Source organism: Miniopterus natalensis, chromosome 5, assembly GCF_054644295.1.
Source record: "Miniopterus natalensis isolate mMinNat1 chromosome 5, mMinNat1.hap1, whole genome shotgun sequence".
NCBI classification, from domain to species: domain Eukaryota; kingdom Metazoa; phylum Chordata; class Mammalia; order Chiroptera; family Miniopteridae; genus Miniopterus; species Miniopterus natalensis.
This window is the reverse complement of record NC_142085.1, coordinates 28318548-28343772: the sequence shown is the minus strand read 5'-3', so window position 1 is coordinate 28343772 and position 25225 is coordinate 28318548. Positions and strand designations below refer to the sequence as shown.

At 41.0% G+C, this 25225-nt stretch overlaps 1 protein-coding gene across 1 annotated transcript in view; it reads left to right on the top strand.

Annotated features, from left to right (window-relative positions):
* Positions 1–25225, top strand: part of EYS (EGF-like photoreceptor maintenance factor) — a 1117601-nt gene that overhangs the window by 1077545 nt on the left and 14831 nt on the right. Inside the window, 7 exon segments of the mRNA XM_087817245.1 lie at positions 81–247; positions 1080–1224; positions 8153–8192; positions 8194–8241; positions 8243–8292; positions 8295–8322; positions 17756–17928. Of these exon segments, the coding sequence (XP_087673371.1) occupies positions 81–247; positions 1080–1224; positions 8153–8192; positions 8194–8241; positions 8243–8292; positions 8295–8322; positions 17756–17928 (651 nt within the window).

Genomic DNA, 25225 nt, shown 5'->3' with positions numbered 1-25225 from the left:
GAGCAGAAGCAGGCGGTGCAGTGAAGCCCCTGGACTCCTGCAAGTCCCGGGAGCGTGCCCCATGCATCTCGTCCCTCCAGGGCTGAAGGGCGACGACTTGCTGGCCGGGGGCCTGCAGAGCGGCCGCGTGGTGAGCAGGTACAACCTGGGATCGGGCGTGGCGGGCGTCAGCAGCGATCCTCTCGACCTGAGCCTTGGGATCCACACGGTCCGCCCGGGGAGGCTCTTCCGAAAGGGCTGGCTGAAGGTGAGGAGTCATTCCTTCGTCTGTCCCACAGACTTCTCAGTGCTACGGCGTTGTTGGACCTGTGCTGCGGGACAGAGGCCATGGGCCATGTCGCCCGCCTCCAGGAAGGTCACAGACCAGGGCACACGTGGACAGCCAGGGGGATGACTGCAATTAAGTGGTGTGGGAATAAAGAAGGGGGGGTGACTGACGTAAATAAGGTGAGAGAACGCATCCAGGAAATGCTTCCCCAAACAGGCGATGCGTGAGCATAACTCCCAATAAATAGGAGTTTGGAAAAGAACAGTGGCTAGTGTGGGCTTAAAGGAGCAGGTAGTTGGCTTTGGCTTTCAGGTTAGAGGAAGCAAGGGGTGTGGTTAGAGGTAGGCAGGGTCTGTGCCATCAAAGGCCTTAGACTTCACACTAAGAAGTTTAGATTTTCATCCAGGGAGCTGTGAGAACAACTGAGAAATTTAAGAAGGGGGTTGGGACCGTGGTTGATTTCCATTTTTTGATAAATGACCCTGGTCGTTGTATTGAGAATGGATGGGAGAGGGAGACAAGGCTAGATAGAGGAGGACCGGCAGGATGCCAGCTCCTAAATCTTTGAAGAACTGTGATTTTGATGGAAATGCAAAGCCATGACTGCTATATTAATATACCCACGGTAACTGACCCCAGCAGAGAAGCAAGGAATTGAGTGGTGACGTGTTTTTTATTTCTTCAAATTCAAGTCTTTGTAAATTTTTCATGCTAAGTTAATAGGAAATTAAAAGAGTATCTCAACAGTTCACCCTGGGGAATTAATTCCTTTTTTAATAGGTTTTGACTTTTTTTTTTTTCCTTTTTGAAGGTAGATGATCATAAAAATTAATCCATCATCTCCCCAGGAAAACTGGTTGGTCTCAACGTTCTCAGTCAGTTTTATGTCGGTGGCTACAGGGAATACTCTCCAGGTCTCTTGCCAAATGGAGCCGGTTTTAAAAATGGCTTTCAAGGTAAGGCATGGACGTTTTTACACTATACCTACTTGTTTCAAGTTTTGAGAAAAGAAAGCTTTTAAAGAGTACACACCTCTAGTTCCAAACCCAGTAATGTGATTGCTTTCTGATTGGACTTGATCAAAGTTTGATTTTAATGGAAAGCATTTATTCTTATTAATCACTTATTACCTATGTGCTAGGTGTTTGGGATATTTCAGTGAAAAAAACAAAGATTCTTATACTTGTGAGTTTATATCCTAATTGGTCAAAGGAGGGAACAGATATTAAACACTAAATATAATAAATAAAGGCCTGGCTGGTGTGGCTCAGTATGTTGACCCACATCCTATGCATCAAGAGATCGCCAGTTCAGTTCCCAGTCAGGGCACATGCCTGGGTTGCTGGCCCGATCCCCAGTAGGGGGCGCGCAGGAGGCAGCTGATCGATGTTCCTATCTCTTTCTCCTTCTCCCTTCCTCTGTCTCTATTATTTTTAAAAATAATAATAAAATAAATAGCTAAGGAAGTAATACAGTGGTATAAGGTGGTAAGTTCTGTGTAGCAAAAGAAAGGAAAAATAGTGTGAGTGATTTTTTTTTACATAGGGTGCTTTTTAATATAGGGTAAGTAATATAGACCTCATGGAGTCACAGTGAAAATTGAAATTGCATCCAACTTTGGAATGTACTTGATCTAAAAGATGAGTGACAGACTGCAGCCAACTAATCCATACCACTGTGGTGTGGTCCCACAGAGTCCACCAGAAGCCAAGAGGATTAAGACCCAACACCATGCTTGGGCAAGCAGTCGGAGGACCATCGTCTGTGTCCCTGTGTTCAAATAGGAGCATACACTCAGATCTTCCCTATAAGAGTGATTCATAGCAGAGTTATAAAATAAACACATGCTCTGAATTGTTAGTGTAGGCATTTAGCGAAAATAAGCTTCATGGTGGATCCCTAGTCCCAGAGTATTTGGTGAAGGGGCTGCTCATTGTAGGGTTCTAGCGCTCACCCATGACCAGTCTACTCTCTGTCAGAAATTAAGAACCAGAGCCCAGGGTGCGATGCACGTCCCTGTGAGCCATCAAAGCCACCTCAGTCACTGTAGCTCCCTGCCTGGCTGGCACCATCATTTTCCCCACCTTCACTGACTTCTGCCTGAACACTGATGCTGAAGGCCGTGTATTTGGAACATATGAAAGCAACACAGCTAATCCAGCATAATACAAGGTCAGGTTGCAATAAAATTAGTTTGTTGTGCCAAGGCTCTGAAAGAAACTTTTTTCTTTGAATACGTAACCAGTGCAGATTCTCAGAACGTGTGTTAAAGAATAGTTTAAAGCATATTGAGACACTCTGCTAAATACAATCGAGAGCTCGACAGTTCTTTCACAGCAGGAGACAATCCAAAAGGAATTGTGAGGGCATAACAAGTCACTGAGGTTTTTAAACGTTAGGTTCAAGGGGAAAAAATGGACCAATTTAGGAATGTGTAAGAAGCACATCTTCCACTCAGTGAAACAGCGATCCCATGGGGAGTCATCAGAACTTGCTGTCATTTCATCTCAGACGTGATGCTTACAGAAATATCCTGGATATAGCATCAAGGATGCGAGTGTGGCCTCTGGAACCCAGCTGCCTGGGTGTGCACCTCAGCTCTGCCACCAACAAGCTTCGTGACCCGGCTAGTAACCGAGCCTCCCTGTGCCTCCCTGTGCCTCATCTGTAAAATGGGTAATAACAGCACTTGTCTTGCTTGTGATTCTGAGAGTGAGTTAATGGGAAGAGAGCACAGATGACTGCCTGGCTTAGAGTGCTCCGTGTGTTAGCGATGATGGGGGTGCTGGTGGCGGGAGGTGACACAGCTCCGGTCACACACCTGCTTCTCCTTCTCTGCTGCACCGACAGTGGGTAAGAGCAGGCTCTGCAGTCAGCCTGTCTTCAGACCCTGGCCCTGCCACCTAGCAGCTATCTGTCTGAGCCTTTTACCTAAACTCTCCAAGCCTCCATGTTTTCTTCTGTAAAATAAAAACACCTATCCCATAGGGTTCTTGTGAGTTAATCAATTAACTAAAATAATGTTGAGTGCTTAACCCAGAAAACAGCACGTGATAAACAGTCAGTAAATGTTAACTGATATCAGTATTCCATCCTGTTGACACTGGACTTGACGTTTTCAAATTTACTGGAGTCCAGTGCTTCATGGTTCCCTTGTATTATTTTCTTCCCTTCCATTAGGAACTTCACTTCTTGATAATGAGAACAAAGAAAGGCTTTCTTCAAAACCTGTCATTTTCTCCTTAAGTGTGTGAAAGAGCCTGAGTTCAGCACACAAACAGCCGGCCCCTCCTGTGAGAGTTGCTAGGGCTGCACATCTGGAAGCCCGTCAGCTGCCATGGCGCTTAGTTAGGATGGAAATCTTGGGAGGGTCTTCTTGGAAATTGCCTCTTAATCCACAATCTTATGGAAGCTCCAGGACCTTAGAAGCCCCTAATTTTATCATTTGACTCTTGAATTCTCCCTTCATGCCTGCATCCCCTCCATTATAAACTAGCATCTACTGTGAACTGCAAATTATGGACGATTACTACCAATCTACCATAAAGACTAGATCGCAACTAAACCATAAACCTATGATTCCCCAAAACTGATCCCCATCCCTCTCTAGAGAATGATATAGGGTGACTTCTTTAAAATATAGATTTCTGCACCCTACCCCAGAACTACTTAATTGAAATTTCCATAATGGGGTCTAAAAATTTGCATTTCAGTAAGCCTCCTCAAATTTGGAAATCACTACACTAATTAATCATAACAAAACAAATAGAGTTGTGGAAAAGTTTAATAATTAGTCTGGCCTTAGCCTAATTATTAAATTCTAACATCACTAACACAAATAAATAAGACCTAATTATTTTTCCTTAGAATGGGGATTAAATCACACACAGTAAAAGATTATCTGATTTAGGCTTTCACGTTTCTGTAAACACTCCTGATAAATAAACCTAAGCCAGAAGTTCTCAGTCTCAAATACAAATCATTACTGTTAATGTAGCCCATTTGTTTTTGTTCTGGAAGTGGTTTATAATGAGCCATTATCCTCCCTATAACCTTTAATGGTAATGAAAATATTGAGGTTATTTAACTCTTCTCCAGACTAAATAATCTACATATGCCAAGCAAAGAGGTCATTGCTGTTTACCTGTCCTAATAAAAGGAATCCTACCCTGCTCTCCAAAGTTGCATGTATTACAAAGCTGCAGGGTTCTCAGGTTGAGGGTCATGGATGGGCTTTCGTGGGTTCGTGAGTCTCCTGAAATCATGCATCCAGTTGTGTGTGCCTGTGTGCATTTCTAGGAGAAGGGCCATCAACGTCCTATGATCTGTCACTTTTACTGACAGACCTATTTAATCCTGACATAGAATTAAAAATTACTTTTGACTAGTGTGAACATGAGGAAATCTATTATCCCATCTGTCTATTATTCTTGTGTTACAGCAGCTAGTGTTCACTGATACAGGGATTATTAAATATTTGTTACTCAGCAGAATAGAGTGGACATAAAATAGATTCAGATTCATTAACGACTCTGTAAAGACATTATTCCAACTTGACAGTGCCCTGCACTATCAGTACGGCTTCTTGCTAGTTCAACTTTTCTCTCTCTCTTTTTTTTTAATTGCATGAGCTTTTCCAAACCAGAGGCCATAAGGGGGAAAAATATTACAGTAATTTAAATATTCATTTACTGTCAAAAAAACACCATCACTTATCTGAAACTTAACCAGTCTGACTTTCCAATATTCACATGGCTCATGGTTCCAAAAGTCTTTAGCATCACTACTATCTCACATGCAGGATATACATATTGAATACCTGTTGCACGGTGCAATACTAAGCAGATTATATTGTATCTTCTATGTTAATAGGAGCGAAATTCTACAATATACATTCTACAAATGGCTTCCACTATAATTGCCTTTGAACTGATGATACGTTGACTAACAGTCAGGATCTCTCTAAAATTAACATATTCTACTATTTGTATTTCTAAATGTTTCTCTAAATAGATCCTTGCCAAGTCTTTAGGCAAAACACATTTCAGCAATTCCACATAACAAAAGCATTTCTTATCCATCTAAAAGAGGAGAGGCTTAAAATGAACAGCTTCAGACATTAATATCTATTATAATCATTTAGTGACGTTTTTTGGTGGATGATTATAAAAACTACAAAAACCTAATACTAGCCTCCTACAATTTTATGTTAAAAAGAATTTTTATAAAGTAAATAAAGAATTTCTGAGACAGTGTGGTAGTGGGCATGGGTGGGAGGTGAAATACAAGGCTTAACTGCCAGGCATTGTACCGGCCAATTTGTGTAATCTTATGCCCCTTAACCCATGGAGTAATTATTTTTGTCCCCATTTTAAAGATAAAAAGATTGGCACTCAGTTAGATTTGGGTGATGGAGCCATTATTGGGAGAGACTGTGATTGAACCCGGGCACACCGACTTCAATCCTCGTGCTCTGCGCTGAGCACCTCACTCCTCGCCCTCGGCAGAGGCCTGGAAGCCCTGCTGCGTTAGTCGGGACGCCTGGTTTCATTCATTCACTTCTTCACCCAGGACACCGTATTAGTGCTCTTTTGTGTAATAGTAGGTGGCAGAACTTGGGGGAAGAACAAAGATTAAACCTAAGGAAGAAAACTGCAATTCTCTTACAATGAGAAAATATCGGCGCAGGCTGAGGACGGTGCTTGTCAGTGCAAACTAGGTTGAAAAAGAAATCCTTAACCTTTCAAAACGGAACCCATTTTTTTTCACCATGAAGAATTATCCTATACTTGCTTCAGAAAATGTTTTGGAAATAAAATCCAATCTAGCCTATCTTTTATCATTTTCAAGACCTTATTTATGGCTGATGTCCGTATTGAATTGGAAGTACACCGTAAAGAGACTGAGTAAATGCTGAAGGAAATGAGTAAAATTACAATACATTTCAGTATCTTAAACAATTCTATTGATTAGTTAATGGGCTGCCCTTTTTGTTTATCTTTATTTAATATTGGGGTGGAAAAGGCCTTTCTTTTTTCCGAGCTTTCTTGTCGTATAATTAACAAATAAAAATTATATATTTAATGTGTACTATGCAATGGTTTGGTGTGCTATACATTGTGAAAAGAGTGCCACAATCAAGTTAATTAACACATCCATCACCCAACATAGTTACCGTGTGTGTGTGTGTGTGTGTGTGTGTGTGTGTGTGTGTGTGTGTGATGGGTACACTTAAAATCTGCTTTCTCAGCAAATTTCAAGTATACAAAACAGTATTCTTAACTGTATTCACATGCAGTACATTAGCTCCCCAGAACTTATTCATCTTTTAACTGAAAGTTTGTACCGTTTGACCACCCATCTCCCCATCCCTCCCACCCTCCAGCCCCTGGCAGCCACCATTCTACTCTGCTTCTATGAGCTCAACTTTTTTAAATTTCACATATAAGTGCGATCATACAGTCTATGTCTAGAAAAGGCCTTTCTAAGGGCAAACCCCAAATCCCTGAAGGACAAAAAAGATAAATGTGACAACATATTATAAACTTCTTTGCATAAAAATAAAAACCTCACTGTAAGCAAAATTAAATAGCAAATATTAAAGTGGAGAAAGTATTTACAATATACAACAAACAGCAAATATGCTCATTATATAAAGATATCTTTCAAATAAATATTTAAAAGGGCGAATAGAGGAAAAGAGTACATAATAAGCAAATGAAAAGAAAAATTACAAATGACTATTTGTTTAAAAGAGTTTAAGATTCAATTAAAAATAGTAAAACAGTATTTTATTATTTATTTCATTTAAAAGTGAAACAGATCATCTTTTGCATTGTGGTGCCTGTGAAGAAGCAGGTGTCCCAGTACAGTGTGGGGGAGACACAATTGTGCAAAATATCTGTGATTCTTGGGAACACTCCAAAGTACCCATATCTTTTTCCCTAGTAGCTTTACTTCTAGAAATTTATACTAAGAACATAACTAGCAGTCCTGACCAGTGTGGCTCAGTTGGCTGAGCGTCATCCATGCACCAAAAGGTCACCAGATCTAGTCCCGGTCAGGGCACCTGCCCGGGTTTCAGGGATTGATCCCCAATAGGAGGAATGCAGGAGGCAGTGATCAATGTTCCTCTCTCACATCGATATTTCTCTATCTCTCCCTCTCCTTTTCTCTTCTCTAAAAAAAAATCAATAATAACATATTATTAAAGAAAGAAAATTAGCAAATGCACAGATATACATACAATAATATTTAGTTGAAGGTTGATTAATTATACTATGATATAAAAGAATATTATGCCATCATTAAAAATATTTAATGCTATGAGAAAAAAGTTAAGTGTATTTATATTATATAAATTTTTTGTATACTACCATCAATTATATATATAGTTTAACGCAGAATTTATTTGTGTGTTTTTTTAATATGTTTTTATTGATATCAGAGAGAGGAAAAGAGGGGGGGGGAACGTCAATAAAAGAGAAACAGCGATTGGCTGCCTCCTGAAACCCGGGCATGTGCCCTGACCCAGACCAGTGACCTCCTGCTGCGTGGGCTCTGCTCCATGAACTGAACCACACCAACTGGGCTTATTTTTGTTTAAAAGAAAATATAACAAAGTATAGAAAAACTATACACACATACACACACACACACATATGTATATATGTGCCAAAATGTCAATCGTTGTCTGCTCTGACGTGATGATTATGTAGGTGATCTTTTATTTTTCTCTCTGCTTTTCTTTTTTACTTTTTTCTTGAAATTGAAAAGGTTACTTTGTGTTTTAAAAATGTTACTTTGAAAATGAGAAAATAACTGTCTTCTTGTTTTATCTGTTTCTTCCGTTTTTTCAGGGAAGTGTTCCTCCCTTTCCCCGAGGTTGCATTTTCACCGTTCAGGCTCGCACCGGGAAGGACAGCTTTCCAGCAGCCTGGGCAGTCCCGGGGCCACCCAGGTGCCGGGCGCGCGTGGCCAGGGTCACGCCTCCCCGTGTGGCCGAACGACCTGAGGCAACGGCGGGCGTGCACAGACAGCCGATCTAGCGTTTAGTAATGTGCCGTCAGGAGGAAGGCAGCAGGTTATTTGCACTCGAACTGGCCCTTCACTCGCACAAACTAGGAACACAAATTGATCCTCGTATTTTAAATGTTTTCCTGTAGACTTGCTGGGCGACGGGGGGACAGATAAAGGCAACTAGAGAAGCATCCACCCAGCATTTGCCGCATCTTCTCAATTCTTTTAGACAAGGAAAGTGAATCACTACCTCTCGTTCCAGGCACCATGGAAAATATTCCTTAAATTCATAGTCTCGAGGGTGTGGCCAGGAATGTCCATCGTGCCAGGGTGTATGTCTTGAGATTTCCTTTCATGTTTAGGTTCGACCTCCTTTAAAGGGTCCTCTCCAGGTAGAGCCTAGCAAAGCTGCACGGTTTAACTTCTGAGCTACCTTGGCAAGAAACAAAAACATAAACCTGTTGATTGGGAAGAAAAGAACAGAAGAAGATTGTCTTATAAATACCTTCTTTTGTGAGCATCTCCTCTGTGCATAAGTAGCGTTTGAAGGACTCTGGGAGTTAGGTTTACTGTTATGATTTTATCTTCACTGTTTTACAATTATTTTAGTTTAATGTCTCTTAATAGCAAACTTACAGAAACAGCACAGAAGACAGACATTAAAAACGCGGACTTGTGTGTAGGACAACCCGGTTAGACAAGCAGAGTGAATGTGTAGAATCAGCTGTGTGCTAAAAATGCTACAAACACCATTAGTTGCCATCAATAAGAAATTTACTTGTTTTTAAAAAAATTCAACTGCTGGCATTGTCCAGAAAAATGTAGCAGTTTTATTTATAATTGTCATCAAGTCAAACCGCTGAAACCTGTTCGCTGAAATATTTTGACGTCCATCAACGTTTTATGTTCCTATTTTAAAAATTCACACACAAATGGAAATGAAAAAACTGTCAATATCTGATTTCTGTCCCGTTTTCCACTTGTAATCATATACTTAGGTACTTTTTGACGCTACGGGGGGAAATATATATATATATAACGTTCAGAACTATCAATAACAGGAAGAAGAGAAAAAAACCTTTTTAAAGAATGAGCTGTTTCCTATCCTAGTGGATCCGTAAGCCCGTTCTCCACGTATGCAGAGTGCTAGCACGGTCCTCTGGGGGTTTCATAAATTCCTATGTGGGCAGAAAGCTGCATCTCACCAACTTGCCTGAGAACCTCGATTTGAATAACAAATAGGCTTCAGTAATGGTACCGCCGACAAGATTTCTTACAGGATTCTAAAACCTTTCTTATCAAATTGTGACCACTGTTTGGGATTCTCTTGTTGACGTAACAACAAAATATTTACTGTATCAATGGCACGTGAAGCATTATTGCAGAATGAGAAGTAGCTCCTGTGACTATTATATAATGACATTAAAATTATGGCTCCTAGTCCCAGGCTCACAACTTTATACGGCTCTACACTTTTATTTTGCACCGGAAACAGAATCATATTAATCTGAATTTCCAGGTAACATTATTGACAGCTCAAAGCTAACGTTCAACCTTTTCTTGAGAAATAACATGTGATAAAATATTTTTAAATGCTCAAGCAGCAAGTTCCAACCCAGAAGCATAAATGTCATACTATTCAGAATCAATTTTTAAAACAAAATCTCAAAGCCGCTCAAAATGTCTTAACAGCTTAATGGTATAATTAAAAAAATAATAATAATTAAAAACTGAAAATGCTCACTTTAGTCCACTCCTCACAGCAGGGCATGGAAGGCACCGTTTTGGTGCACAAGATGAAATCAGAGCCAAGTAAGGAGGGCTGTGGGGCTTGATAGGGCTTGGGCCCGGTGCTGGGCTCCGGGAAGCTGCTAAGAGCCTTGCTTTCCTGCTCCAAGTACGTCAGCAAACAGATCCAGCTGCGCTCTAATGTAATTTCTCAAATGAGAGTATAACAAGGCAGAGTTCATGTCAGGACTTTATGCTCCTGGGATGAGCTCTGATGCAACAGAGAAACAATAAGCTCTTTCTGTTGTTAGCAGCCTGGGCTGGGGAGCGGAGGTTTGTTTAGTTCTGACTTATCTCTATATGCACATTTGTTTGATACAAAGTGTTTTTAAGCAAACCTGACTTCATTTAAGTTGTTCTTTGTTTGACCTTAAAATGATATCCTGACTGTGATTGAGGGTGATCGGTGGCGTGTTCCTTTAATAAAAGCACAGGGTAGGAAAACCGAAAGTTACAAAAACATATGTAAAATTGAGCAGCACAGACAGTAAGAGCAATAGGAGTTCAGAGAATGTGGCTGTAAAACGGGAAATGCATCAGAGATTTATACTAAGTTCGTAAACGAGGCTTATGGGCAGCATAAATCTGTGAGCGAGAATGAAATTTCGCTGATCCAGTTTCCTAAATATTTTTTGGCTCACAGATGCCTGCGAATATCAGGTGAAAGGTCAAAGATCTTTCCAAGATTAATGCAGATGCCAGAAGGAAAGTGTATGTTCTCAAAGCCTTCTCTGGTTTCCCTACAGACACTATGACATGGATGCCTAAGAGTGACAGTAAATTTCTTTGATTTTTGCTAAATGAGCAAAGTCATTCACACTGTAAGACAGATCAGATTGATTACATTGGTGCGGGGGGAGGAGATGGATGCAGACACGCAACGGAAAGGTTTGGGTGGTGCTGGTGGTGGGTTTGGTTTGGTTTGGTTTCTCCCCAGTAGAAAGGTTTATATCATGGCAACCTAAACAATTTTCAACCTGTGTTTTGGTCATCCCCCCACTACAGTAAATACATGGGCACTCCACCCCAACTCCTATTCTCATGGCTACATTTTGCTCCAACTGACTCTCTAGATTAGAACAAACTAATTTCTCTCCACAATTTAGTGACTGGGTCTTTTTTTATATAGTCCAAGCTCATGCTCACATCAGTGCAACTAGGGTCCACCATCGACTCCAAGCAGCTCATCTAAAGAATTCCCCAAAAATATCTTCCCCTCTAAGAGGAATTGAGTCCAACTGTTAGCATAATACAATGTGTTGGCCCTTAACCTAGAGAACAGAGCTTTTTACACCGAGGCCCACAGACAAGTGCCAGCACTTTAATTAGTATGTAAGGAGTAATTCCTCTCATCCTTCTTATACTCTCTGAGATACCATCAAAGAAAGGAAGGCCATGGGGAAACACCAGCAGGTGGAGTGGTTATAGCAACTCTTCCTTGTCAGCATGTCGAGCCTTGACATGCCATCAGATTCCAGTGAACCTGAGGCTCCCTTGTTTCAGCGCTTGTTTACTTTTTCAAAGGCTCAATTTTTGAGCATGTCATTTGACATCCAGTAAATTGTGGCAGGTAAAACGATATCCATCATATCGCGCTTATCTCATTCTCCCAACTTGTTACTCAAACAGAAATAAATGATAAAGAAAAGCCATATGACATGAATGAGGCTATCTAACACAACAGGTGGTCTTAGGAGGAGACTCGGCTATGTTTCCCTGTTCCCGTAAATAGCAGAGAAATAAGTTACACATGCAGAAGCGGAGTCCTTCAGGCAATGCGACCCTCTCTCACCAAGTAACACACATCTATTCCATTATTCATATGACTTTATTATCACAGCGCATAGATTTAAGTGCTGTATCTTTTTTCGTATGCAGAGGAAACCCACAAATCTGTTACCCTAACTTTCTTACAGATCCAGCTCAAGGTAAATGTTCTGCAAGGACTCTCTCTTTCTGGCCCCCTCTCACAACGATTCTAATACCTTGTCCTCCTTATCCTCGGTGCATATAAAAGAATCTCTCTGATCCAAAACAATAAGAACCTATAGTTGATAGGTAAACTGAAAAAGTAGATTCAGCAGAGGTTCTATTTTTCTTAGGCGGTTTTTCATCTGCACACTGAGGACTAATAGTCGTAGAGGAATTGTGGGGATTAAATAAGTTATTACATATAAAGTACTTAAAACAGTGGCACTAAGGTGAAGTCCTAATCAATGCTGAATATCATAGTTTATCTGTCATATATATTTATACAAACACATTGTTATGAATAAAGTCCTTGGGGGCTAAATATGTTTTCTGTTTTGTGGTCGCCCTGGTAACAAAGTCCAGTGGTACAACCATTACCCCTTTTTTGGTGAATATTTAGTAAACAGGTGACCGATGTTCAAGTGATATTCAAACAAAGAATATTCAATCTTCCATCGTCTCATTTTCAGTTAATTTTCATATATCCATGTTTATCCTAAACTCTAGAAGCCTGAGAATTGGTTAATTACAAGAAAATTAAAGTCTTCATGTTAATATCTGTTGTAATGAGAAAAATTAATCCATAGATGTTTCTGAGCTATAAAACTGACAATAACAAGCAAACAATTTGTCTGCAATTTAGGAATTTAAATCCATGTCATTCTAAGTGCACAGATGTAAAATAATTAACTATATTAGTCAAAACGTACTCCAACACTCAACTCTCGATTGCCATTATGACGAGCTGTTCCTCAAAATGTCTAACATCTTCTCTGTTATCTCTCTGTGTTTAGAGGCAGAAGAACACACAAATTATTCTTTATCTGTTAACAGCTTAGGATTGCAAACATCTTTAACGTACATGGGGTGAGAGAAAGTTCTATGTGTATTGTCAATGATTTCTCAGTATCTTCTGAATATTCTTGGCTATATTATATAGTAAATCCTTCAGCCCTTTGCCTGCTCATTTTACTTAATTCACCCAAAAATAGCCCTTTTTTCACTTGCTCTCAATTCCAACTCAGTGTAGCTAAAAGTGGATTTTCATCTTTTCCCTTTAAACGCTGGTCCTCTCTGAATACCCTGTTCTCACTAATGGCACCCTATCCTTTCAGTCATTTAATCCTGAAGCCCCCAGAGATGCCCGTGAGACTGAGAAACACTGCATGGCAGTTAATGCGCTACTCGCCCCCACCCCGCCCATCACTAGCCATGGAATGTGCTTGTCTTCTCTGCAAAGGGAGGATCTAATAATACCCGCCTAAGAGGATGGTGAGAAGAATTCCAGGAGTAACTACACGTAAAGGGCTTAGGAGAGCGCCTGCTCCCTGTTAAGCCTCAGGAAACGCCCGCCACCGCGATCCTTTTTCATTTCCATACCAACACGGGGGCCAGCGCCTCTCTGTCCGCTGCCACCTGTCTGTCCTCAAAGCCATCTCCTGCTCCAGCTCCCCGCGATCGCCCACTCCCTAATCCTTGGCCAGACTCACGCGTTTACTTGCTCATTCATTCCCCGGATACGCAATGAGAAATGGCGATGGGCCGGCACAGTGTAAGCCCTGGGACCGCAGCAGAGAGGAAAGCAGCCCTGGCCTCTGCCGCCGTGGGATGAGTGACTGGGCTAGTGCGTTCCATGGGTTTAATGGCCTGGTGCAGGGCTCGGCAAACTATGTCCTGGGGGCCAAACGTGGACGAGCGCCTGTTTTTGCAAGTACAGTTTTGTTGGGGTGCAGCCACACCCATCTGCTTGTGGACTGTCTGTGGCTGCTTTCTGGAGGGGCAGAGCCGAGTCATTGCAAAAAAGTCTTTATGCCCAGAAAACAAACCGGGAGCTGCCAAAGTCTGCCAGCCCCTGTTCCAGCGGTAAAGAGGGAGCGAGATCCCACTGAAATTCAACTTCCTTCGCTAGAGACTTTATTGTTACATCATGGAGTCAGCCCGTACATACAAAATTAATATTCTTAAAATATGCCTCATCATTCACGTCATTCCCCGGACGCCTGTCACTTAGAGCTGCACTGGCCTGTCAGTGAACCCCCTGAGCTCCAGGCTCCCCTTCCCGCCCGCCTCCTGCTCGCCCTCCCGCTCGCTCCTGTAGGCAAGCGTCGCTGCAGGGCCTCCCCAACTCGCTCAGATTGCTTAGGCATCAGTTCCAGGGGGCTCCCGGAGTGCTCCTTTGAGCTCTTCACACAATGTATTGTCCACTTACTAATCGGACCCCCTGCCCCCTAAAAAACCAGCAAATTCATGAGGCACAGACTGGGACGTTATGTGCTGTGGAATCCTCAGCGCTAAGCACAGTGGCAGACACTCAGCGTGTGAAAATATACGGACGGTGCAAAAGGAGAATTGCAGTTGTGAGTACTCGAAACACAGAGTTTATTTCTTTTTATTACTTATGAATTATTGTATTATTTTCCATACGCACCACTGTAAACCTACCTTTGCCCCGCCCTGTGTATGTGTGTGTATGTGTGGATGTGTGTGTGTTAGTGTGTGTGTGTGGATGTGTGTGTGTGTGTGTGTGTGTGTGTGGATGTGTGTGTATCTCTGTGTGTGTGTATATGTGTGTGTGTGTGTGTGTATGTACTGTTTAAATAAATGAATATCTACCTCTCTCTTTTTCCTACTTGTCCCAGTTTATGGACATGTCACGTCGCGCCACATCCCTCTCCAAGGCCCGCCCCGTCCTCCTCAGCACAGGGTAGTATACATCATTACCCAAAGTGGAGGATAGCAAAGGACAATCTGAGACTTATTATCTACATTTCATAGGGTCCTTAAAGACGCCAGGGAGGCGAGAAACAGAAAAACCTGAGCTCGCACAAAATCATTCTGATGAGAAGCTCTCTTAGAATAGAATGTAAGGAAGTAGTACATGGTATTTGAAAGTGATTTTTTAAAATCTTTGTGCACATAGCACATTGCTTCAGACCTAAAAATTCTAAGAGGAATCATTTGAGGATTTACTTTATTTAAGATGTTACTTTTTGCCCTGGACGGTTTGCTCAGTGGTTAGAGCGTCGGCCCACTGGCCCGGGGGTCACGGGTTCGATTCCTAGTCAAGGGCACGTAGCTCGGCTGCGGGCTCGATCCCCGGCCTTGCAAGAGGCAACCAACCAGTGTGTCTCTCTCACAATGATGTTTCTCTCTCACCCCCCTTCCTTCCACTCTCTAAAAAATCAATGGAAAAATATCCTCAGGGGAGGATTTAAAAGAAGGGAAAAAAGGATGCTATTTTTTAAATACATTTATGGCATTTGTATTATATATTATGTTTAATGTGATTTAAGCTGTATTTAACATAAAATACTTTACCCTTGTCATGTCTGTCTATATTGCAATGAGATTTTGTTCTTAGATTTGTTTTTTCCCAAGTAGATAAAATGAACCACTAGATGGCGCAATCATCATAAAGAAGTAATCACATTACAATTTTATTTTTATATAGAAGTTCTTTAATAAGAATTATTATGCTATTTATTTTAGGAAATTGGTAAGATAGTTTATTTTGTATAAAGGTCTTTACATATTTTATGCTTTGTGATTGTCAAACAATAATCAAAATCATCATGTAATTTTGTAGCAGGTTAATTTTGTGGTTTGTTTTTCTCCCTTTTGGAAAACCTTATGTTTTCAAACATTTGTTTTGCATAACTATTAACTTAGATACAATAAGCACAGAACTGTTCCTTCATCATGACCCACATAAACACCCTCCTTAACGAATGGCAGCATCCTCAGACTCCTGTTTGTTACCGTTCTGTGTATGCGCCTGTGCCTCCATCTGTAAGCTCCAGATGGGCGTGAACTTCTGTTTTAAACCCCCCTGGAACCCAGGGTAACAGCGCATGGGGGAGCACGGGGGTGATGCTACGCCCGCCTCCAAGTTATTCCCCGCGCTGGCTCCTGGGCTCCGACCGCGCTTCCCTGTGCTGCTCACTGGGCTCCTGGGCACGGGCCCCCCAGGGTGCTGTGCCCCCGACACCTCCTCTCAGCCTGGGCGCTGGGGCCTGACAGGTCTTCTGCCCAAGCTGCATGGCCCAAGGTAGTGCTGTGCACAGAGTAAACACAAGTAATAATAATAATACATTTTGGTGAAGCATAGGTTTGATTAAACTGCCTAATACTAACGGGAAACAGGAATTAGAAATATATATATATATATATATATATTTTTTTAATCCTCATCTGAGAATATTTTTTCCATTGCTCTTCAGAGAGAGTGGAAGGGGAGAGAGAGAGAGAGACATCGATGGGCCTCCCACAGGTGCCCCACCCAGGGCCAGGGATGGAGCCTGCAACCGAGGTACGTGCCCTCGGCTGGAATCAAACTCCAGACTGTTCAGTCAGCAGGCCGATGCTCTAACCACTGAGCCAAACCGGCTAGGGTGAAATTAATATGTTCTTGATAAATATGTGTAGGCAGATGCCAAATCATTTTTATTTTATTAAATAATTATTGGGTCAATAAAGAGCAAGAAGCCTATAAAAATGTTCTATATTTTCAATTACATATGCATCTGTTATTCCAGGAGCATTCTCCTTCACTGAGATGGGAGAGTAAACTGGTACAATTATTATGGAGGGCAGGTGGGAACATGTATCCAAAGCTTAGAAATCATGATGATATTTCAATTTATTCCACTGAAATGATTATAGAGATGCACAGAATTTTAACTACAAGAGTTTTATCACATTGTTGCTTGTAGAATGTGAACATTTTAAAACATATAGCTCAAAAGTGACAGCAAAAATAAAGTATATTTCATCCATTTAAATAATATTTGTTTGTATAACTATGGGGAATTATATATCCTGAACGATCTTCCCAAATGAAAATATTCAAATTTGAATAAAATATGAAAATGTATATTTTCATAACAGTTACCTGAAGTGAAAACAACACATTTACAGAGCCCAAGTGGAATGAAAGCAAGACCCTAGAAAGTGAGTGTCAAGGTTTGCTTGAGCCCTGAGTTCCCGCTAAAACCTGGAGCTGTGTGGACTTATCCTTTGAGGCTACACGATTACAGTGGATGGACTAAGGCTAAGGACTGCCCTGGTGTGGGGGATCTAACAGGAGACCGACTCTTCACAGGCCTGGGACCCCTAAGAGCTACACACTCATGTAAAAATAAATGAAAAGTAAACTCCATTTTACATAAGGAGAAAGCAGGAAATTTGCCTATCTTGACTTTGGGACTAGTTCACAAGAAAAGATGCGAAAGAGCAAAAGGCTCAGAATAGCCAGGGCACCTCTGGACAGAAAAACAAGTTCGCAGAACTTGCCATCCTAGATACCAAGACCTGCTATAAAGCCGCATAAATTAAGATAGTGTGGTACTGGCACAAGGTTAGACCAACAGACTAATGAACAGGACAGAGGGGCAGAGAACCATGCGTAAGTGGACATGGCTCGTCAGTGCCGGGGATCGGGCCCACAACCCAGGCATGTGCCCGGACAGGAAATCGAGCCTTGATCTCCGGGATTATAGGTCGATGCTTAACCACTGGGCCACGCGGGCCGGGTACTATTAGTTCTTTTCTTTGACAGTTTGGATCTTGGTAGTTTGAATCATGATTCACTCTGATATCTTGGAACCTCCGTCAAAATCTCCAAGTTAACATCAGGATGAGTGATACACACGTGTATGTCTACCTCTACTCAAGTGCTCAAACCATGCTGTCTTCCTTCTCAACCTGCAGCTGTGACTGTCCCACTGGGTGGAAAGGAGCCTTCTGCACGGAGACAATTTCCACCTGTGACCCTGAACATGACCCTCCACACCAGTGTAGCAAAGGAGCAACCTGTGTCTCGTTGCCTTATGGATACACCTGTTACTGTCCTCTAGGAACCACTGGAGTCCACTGTGAACAAGGTGAGGCTGAATTTCAACTCCTGCTGTCCAAAAATTTAACTGTCAGTTTCCTTTGAGGAAAGTGAAATTAAATATATGTGATAATAAAAGACTCTACTCTCTTTTTCCCCCAGTATATGTGACATTATATTTCACATGTAAGAGAGTCCTCACAGTTCAGTAGTACAAAAATACAGCTTTGTTTTTAGATTTGCTTTAATTTGTTAACTCTAAACCCCCTGTCTGTTTAGTCTAGGTGTTCTAGATGTTTTGTACTAAATGCAGTCCAGTCAAGTGAGCTTGGGTTCATATCTCAATTCCAGAGCAAGGCTCCATCTTTGAGCTTCTTCCCCCTTCTTCCCCCTGGCTCAGGAGTAGCAAAAGGCAGATACATCAGCTCCAGGGCAAAGGGAGAGAAATTTAAGGGGTTAAACGGTCCAAGTCCAGTGGGAACAGTAAGGAGCTTTCAATGTTCTAGATCTCATCAGCTTTACAGTTCCTCCCTGTACCTTATGATTGACAATATCCTTACTACTGGGGCAAATTATGGCAGTGCCTCTGAGGGATCCCCACAGCCTCCTGAGTGCTCCCCACATGGGCTGTGGCTATGTTAAGGGTAGTTCTAGATCTGAGCTAGTATCTCCCCTTTAATTGGTAGCTTGCATTAGACCTTGTGCTTTTCCTCCACATCACAAACACACGGTAGGGTGGGAGGGCCTGAGAGGAGCAGGCAGTCTTGTCACCTCCTGAATAGAGATGGACCAAAGTCATTCCTCCACTGCCCTCCTTGCAGTCAAATATCTCAGACTCCTCTTCCTGGACTCAGCCAACACCAGCAGGAGAAGGCATGTGGTTATCTACTGCCCACCACCCCCAAGCTGCAAGCAGAACTCCAACTGCATTTCACCCCCTCCTGCAATTCCCTGACCCCGACCTCAGCCTCCACACCCAGCTACCACTTATTTATCCTTCAGATTTCAACTCAGACCTCACTTCTTTAGGGAAGGCTTCCCTAAGCCTCCTTCATGAAACCGAGAGCAGTGACCATGCCTGTTTGTGTTCATTGCTGTTGAATCTCTATTACCCACCCTGCAGTACAGAATACAAAATCTGTTATGCATTTCAACTTAACAGTTCTAAAATAATAAAAAAAGGGCCCTGGCTGGGTAGCTCAGTTGGTTAGAGCATCATCCCAATACCCCAAGGTTGTGGATTCAATCCCTAGTCAGGGCACATACAGGAATCTTCCAATAAATGCATAAATAAGTGGAATGACAAAGCATGTTTCTCTCCCTCTCTCTGTGTCTCAGACTCTCTCCCTTCCTCTCTCTCTCTAAAATCAATAGAAATATGAAAAAATAAATAAAATAATAAAAATGGATTGCAACACTTTTCAAGAAATAGTTCTTGATTTTAGTGAACAGCAAAGTACTCAAAACTTTACCAAGATGGTGCACCACTATTACTTCCAAAGGAATTGCTATTAGAAACCGAAAGAAATAATAGGACAAGTTAACATAAGGGCTAGTTACAATAGAGCAAGCCAGGTTTTTGAAACTTAAAGGCACAATATATCATCAATAAGTTTAAAAACACTCTATTTCTAGAGCAGTCTCTCATAATAGCCATTCCTTTAATAAATACAGCATAGGAACAACGATGTAGAGGTAACATTTTATCAACAACTATCATACTCCAATGGTCTGAGGAAGCATAATCATTGAAAATCAAATATCTTCAAAACCAAAATTTGTCTTTAAATAACTTATCAAATACTGGGGTTGAAAGATCCTCAAAAATCACTTCATCCCAATTCCTTTACCTTGAAAGAGATTAAAATCAAAACGATGACTGAGCAGGACTGAGGATTTAAGTCTTCACACAGTCAATCCGGTGAGTTTCACATTCCACAGTATTAGTTGCATCTTATAATCAAAATATAAAAGCTAGCGGTCCCACAAAATAAGTGGAAACTTGTACAGTCTATGGTATGGAGAATTGGTTAATAAAATGTCCTTGTCCCGTATTTTAAATTGTCTTAAGTATTTCAAAATATGTGTATAGATCTGAGAAGACGGTTGCTGGGGGAATTTTTTTCCCCAGCATTCTAATTTAAGTAGCGAAATCTTATTTCGTACATATCCCTTACAAGATCTTAGAATGACTCGCTAATGCGAAAAAGTGATCCTTCAGGTCCCTTAAAATATTCACCTATAGCTGACAAAGAAAAATCCATTTAAGCGCAAGCGGAGGACAATTCCTGATAGGCTTTTTTTTTTTTTTTCACTATGGCCTCACCCCAAACTTCTTTGGAGTTGCACCAGTTATGGTGCTGTGGTAATAAAATACCAATAGACCAGTTGAATTTAAGGGTCACGGCCACCAAAAGTGATTTGAATATCTGAACCTGCTTCCAGAACGGCCTGAATCCTCAGTGCTCACAGTGTCTGACCCAGGCACTCGCTCAGATGCGTGTTTTAAAAACACCCAGGGGCCCTGAGCCAGCTTGAAAAATGACTGAAGATGAAGGACACTTGTCAGCAAACAGCAGCACCTGGGTTGGATATTTCACAAGGACTGGCGGTCTTAATTTAAAAAGAAATCATAACAGGTACTAGGGTAGAATATTTTCCAATCTAGCTCAGTCATTAAAATATTCTGTTTAGGCAGGATTCTGGTTTACAGTTCTTTCGCGAGATAGAAAATATGTCCAGTTTCTTTACTCAAACACCCAAATTTTGCTCATTTGCTCTTTTCTTCTATGTTATTGCTCTCTTTCCTGTTAGAATTTATTATTTACAACTACACATATAGCATTTCCTGAGTCACACAATCTCTCCTCTTAATTCTTTCCCCCACATTATTGGTAAATTGCTTTTTTTCCTTGGAAAAATTTTATGCTACTAAATTCTAGCTATTGCGTATAGTTGACATTTAGCCAAATGAGATTCCATAATATGTGTGTTTTTAACTTTTAGCCTAGCAAATATTGAAAATGTTTCCAATTTTCTTACATTCTTCCCATGCATAGTGCAATTTTCCTTCCACTCATTTCTCATTCCCTAAGGTAAACAAACCCAGGCACATGCTCACATTTTGAATGAAACAGGCACATGTTTAAGCTACTTAGTCCCTTGGTGCTAAGGGTACTTTATGGTTCACCTCGCCCCAGTTTTCATTGCAGTTAATTCAAGTTAATGGAGAGGTTCAATTCTTCAAGCCTTCCAGACACATGGGATGCTCTCCTGCCAAGTCTTTGGTTTTCCCTAATAATAGAGAAATGGGTCCACAGCACTATAGATGGCAATTTGAGAAATCATTTCTGTGCCTGTTTCCAGGAGCATTTAGCCATGTGGGAATACAGCAGGTAATACACAGCTTTCTTTATAGGAAAAATAAACAAACTTTAGTCTTTATTTGTTTCCCCACTTTATATCCCATCGTGATGATTAATAAAAATGTGGTTACATGTGTACTAGATCCTCTATCTTTACAATTTTACAATACTTTTAAAAGTAAAGAATAAATAGAAACTAGCTCTGATTCCTAGTCACAAACATTTTAATTCTTCTTTAGTCTTCTTTCTGTGCTTCTCAATCAACCTATTAAATTATAAGTGAAATTCAGTGAGAAAGTGAATTATATATAACAATGCTAAGGTTTATATAAACATTAAGCTTTTTAATATCAAAAGGAACAGATGTTGCTAGTGAGTCTTAGTAGAAAAGAAATAGACACGCCTGCCATTTCCTATCCTTGGACCTCGGGCAAGTGAGCTTCACTTTCCTGAATATCAGACTAAAAGGGGAGATGTGAAAAATCTCTGTTGAAGGGGAATTTTGGGCCAAAGTCCAGGGATAGTCCATTCTCCTTGCCAAGTCCTAAATTAATGATTATTACTTTTTATAAGGTTGTGAGACAAAGGTTAAAAACTCTAAGAGACAGACATCTGTGAGAGGTTTTTCTTTAACAAAGTCCTTTTTATTTTCTATTCAAGATAACATTAAAAAACAAAAAGCACTCACATTGGATTTTCAGCCCAAAGTCTCCTCCCTTGAGGTGTTTTACATATTGAGCTATAAATACCCTGATCCCCATCTTAGGATGGCAGAAAAAAAAAAACCCAAACACATGTCTGCTTACAATCAATTTCTATGGACAGGGCTTGGTTGCCTCTTCCCGAGGCAGGTCTGCCCTCCTTCTTTAAATCTGAGATGACGGACAGCGATGAGATCCAACCACAAACTTTACTATCTAGTTTGGAGAGCTGAGAGACAGGCTCCCTCTGGTTTCTAGTAGAAACATTAAAAAGTGACAAGCGAACTAACATTCTCATGACCACACGGCTCATTAGTTCATGTCCTTCTTTTGTTAAAATCTGTATAATTTGTCTTAAGAAAAATAGAAAACCAAACCTTCCTGTACCAGGCCCTTGTAGTGACCAAGGAATGTCACAGGCATTGGCCGTGAAGCCCTGTGGTCTGAGGCAGAATTCTCTACGTCTCCCGGGACGCCCCATAAAGGTTACGATGAGTCAGTGAGAGGCCAGCCCCGTGCCCAGCCGAAAACAAGCACCCGCTAAACATTCGCCCCGCCTACAGAGGGAAGGAAAACGGGGTGGCCACACGCAAATTCAATGTAGGTCTGTATGCCCAGCCGGTGCGGCTCAGTCACGGTTTGGTTCCTGGTCAGGGCTCAGGCCCAGGCTGGGGGCTCGGTCTCCAGTAGGTGGCGTGCAGGAGGCAGCCGATCGATGTTTCTCTCTCTCTCCCTCTCCCTTCCTCTCTCTCTAAAATCAAATAAAAAAATGTAAGTCATGTCAACATAGATATTTTGATCATTTTCATTTTTAAAATATGGATTAGTTTTAAATAGATTCTTTTTTTTTTTTAATATATCTTTATTGATTTTAGAGAGAGGACGGGAGAGGGAGGGAAAGAGATAGAAACATCAGTGATGAGAGAGTCATTGATCGGCTGCAGCCCGCAACCCAGACATGTGCCCTGACCGGGAATCGAACCCCGATCTCCTGGATCCTAGGTCGATGCTCAAACGCTGAGCCACGCCGGGCTAGGCTAAATAGATTCTTAAGTTAAAATATTTTAAACCTATTTTTAAAAGACAATAATTTTCATTATATAAAAGATGTATAAATGTTTATTATATAAAAGATGTAAAAACTTAGGATTAATGGAGTAGATATAAGCTTTTCAAAATGACCAAGTAAAATATTTTTTAAAATAATTCTCATTCTCTATAGAAATATAGCAGATTATTACATTTTTTAAAGTGAATATGGGGAGATCCAAAGCACTGTAAGATAGGATTCCTTCTTTCAAAGAGCTAACAATTTAGGTACAGACCAGGCAAATGTCTGTGAAAGTTAAATAAAAGTATATAATTTAAATAACAGTTTAGAGAAAAAAGGAAGGAATATCCCAGGGTTTTGAATGTTTTCATTGTTAGACAAGTGAATGACACAATATGCATATCACTTCTGGCTAGTGGAACCTGAGTGGTCATTAGAAAGCAATGAAATTAAGTTCGGTATCTAAGAACGGGGAACATCTGGATAGACTCACATGGGATGGGGAGATAGATTTCCTAAGATTGAGAACCGCTTCAACAAAACCCAGGGAAAGATGGAAGGGCGCACCAGCAAGTGAGGGTAAACCTCTTCACCTGAGGAGATGTATGCCAAGGAAGGTCCAAATTATTAAAATACCTCTGAGAAAAGCAGGTAAGGGGCCAGTGCAAGGCACACTGGGTTAGAAAATCGTCAGGACTTGCTCCCTGAGCTGGAGGCGTGCCTTGCACGTAGGCGGTGCTCAGTGACCGCCTGTGAAGTGCTATTCACGGCTTAAAACCTGGACGGCAGGTTAAACCCTGTGCGTGATCACTGCGGCCTCCCAGGCCTTCCGTAAACAGGCCTTTGAGACTCCCGAAACAGCCATAAATCTCCAACTCGCTACCTAACTTAGTTGCTTATGGCACTTCCAATTGGCATCAGAGAGAGTTCACAGTAAAAGATATGTTTAAAAAGTAGCCAAGACAGTCACAAAAAGATAAAAGATGCCCTCCTCCCAAGAAAATAAAGGAGAAACGGTAAGAAGAGGAAGTGGGTGGGAGAGGACAGATGAGAAGAGTAAGCAGGACAAAACAGCTGAGTGTAAAATTAGCTTTGGGTTTCCTGGAAATTGAAATAAAATGTAAAATACAACCAGGAGCTTACTTTTTTTATTGCCTAATAAAAAAAAGCGTACCATTAAGGTCGGATAGCTGTGTCCAGGTACTGAACTCTAATAAAAAAGAATTGAGCAAGGTCCAATTATTTTAAATAAAATTAAACAGCATAATCTATGCTATGTTTGATGATAATTTTCTAGAAAGGAAGGAACATTATGTATATGGTCGTTTCTCCTGTTGACACACAGTAAAGGTTAAGGGCATAAGACTAAGTCATAGTTCTGTAAAGATATCATGTCAAAGCTAAAAGAATAAAGTCATTTCTAATGGCCTGGCATGTTACTGGGGCAATATTTGTCTTGGGAAATAATTAACTAACATTTTCATTAGATTGTTACTCTTGGGTAGCAGTTGTTGTCAGCCAGGTTTTCGATAGTCAAAGCATAGCAAAAAATTTTTTAAATAAAAATTAAGTTCACTGTAGAAGTCCAGGTGACCCCGTTACTGATTGAAAGAATCATTACATGCTTTATTTTTCAGATTTATAGGTGACAAGTTTGACGTTTTACTATGCAAATTTATTGGTTTAACTTGGCATTTGTTTGAACACCCCAATTCTGCTCCAAACTACATGGACTGGAACACCTCTTAGAAGATTTTGAAAACGGAAATCACCAGATGTCTCTAACTATCATAAAACAATCAAGTGATTTTATAGAGCTCTTAATTTTTAGGCAACACTCCATCTTGATGGATCTGCAAAGATCGTTTAGAACACTAGCCGCCCAAATAACTAAATGAGTTAAACAATTAAAGAAGAGTTGTTTGGCATTATCTATCTGGGTGCTAAAGAAAGCCTGCCTAAAGGGGTAATTTTTATTTTTCCAATAACTGACACTTAACCATTCCTTCTGTTAGCAATTAGCCAACAGGTTCAACTGCATGTTCCCACCGCTCCCAGCAGACTCTGATAATAATCGGCAAAGAGCAAGGGTGTTTACCTGCCGCGTTTTGCTCCAGTAACAAGGTGTGGATTTAGCTAATCTAAATTTCGTCAAACTGCTTTAGTTGAAATGAAGGTGATGTCTTAAGGCTTCACGTAGTTAAGGATGGAGAAAGAAGTTATTTTCTA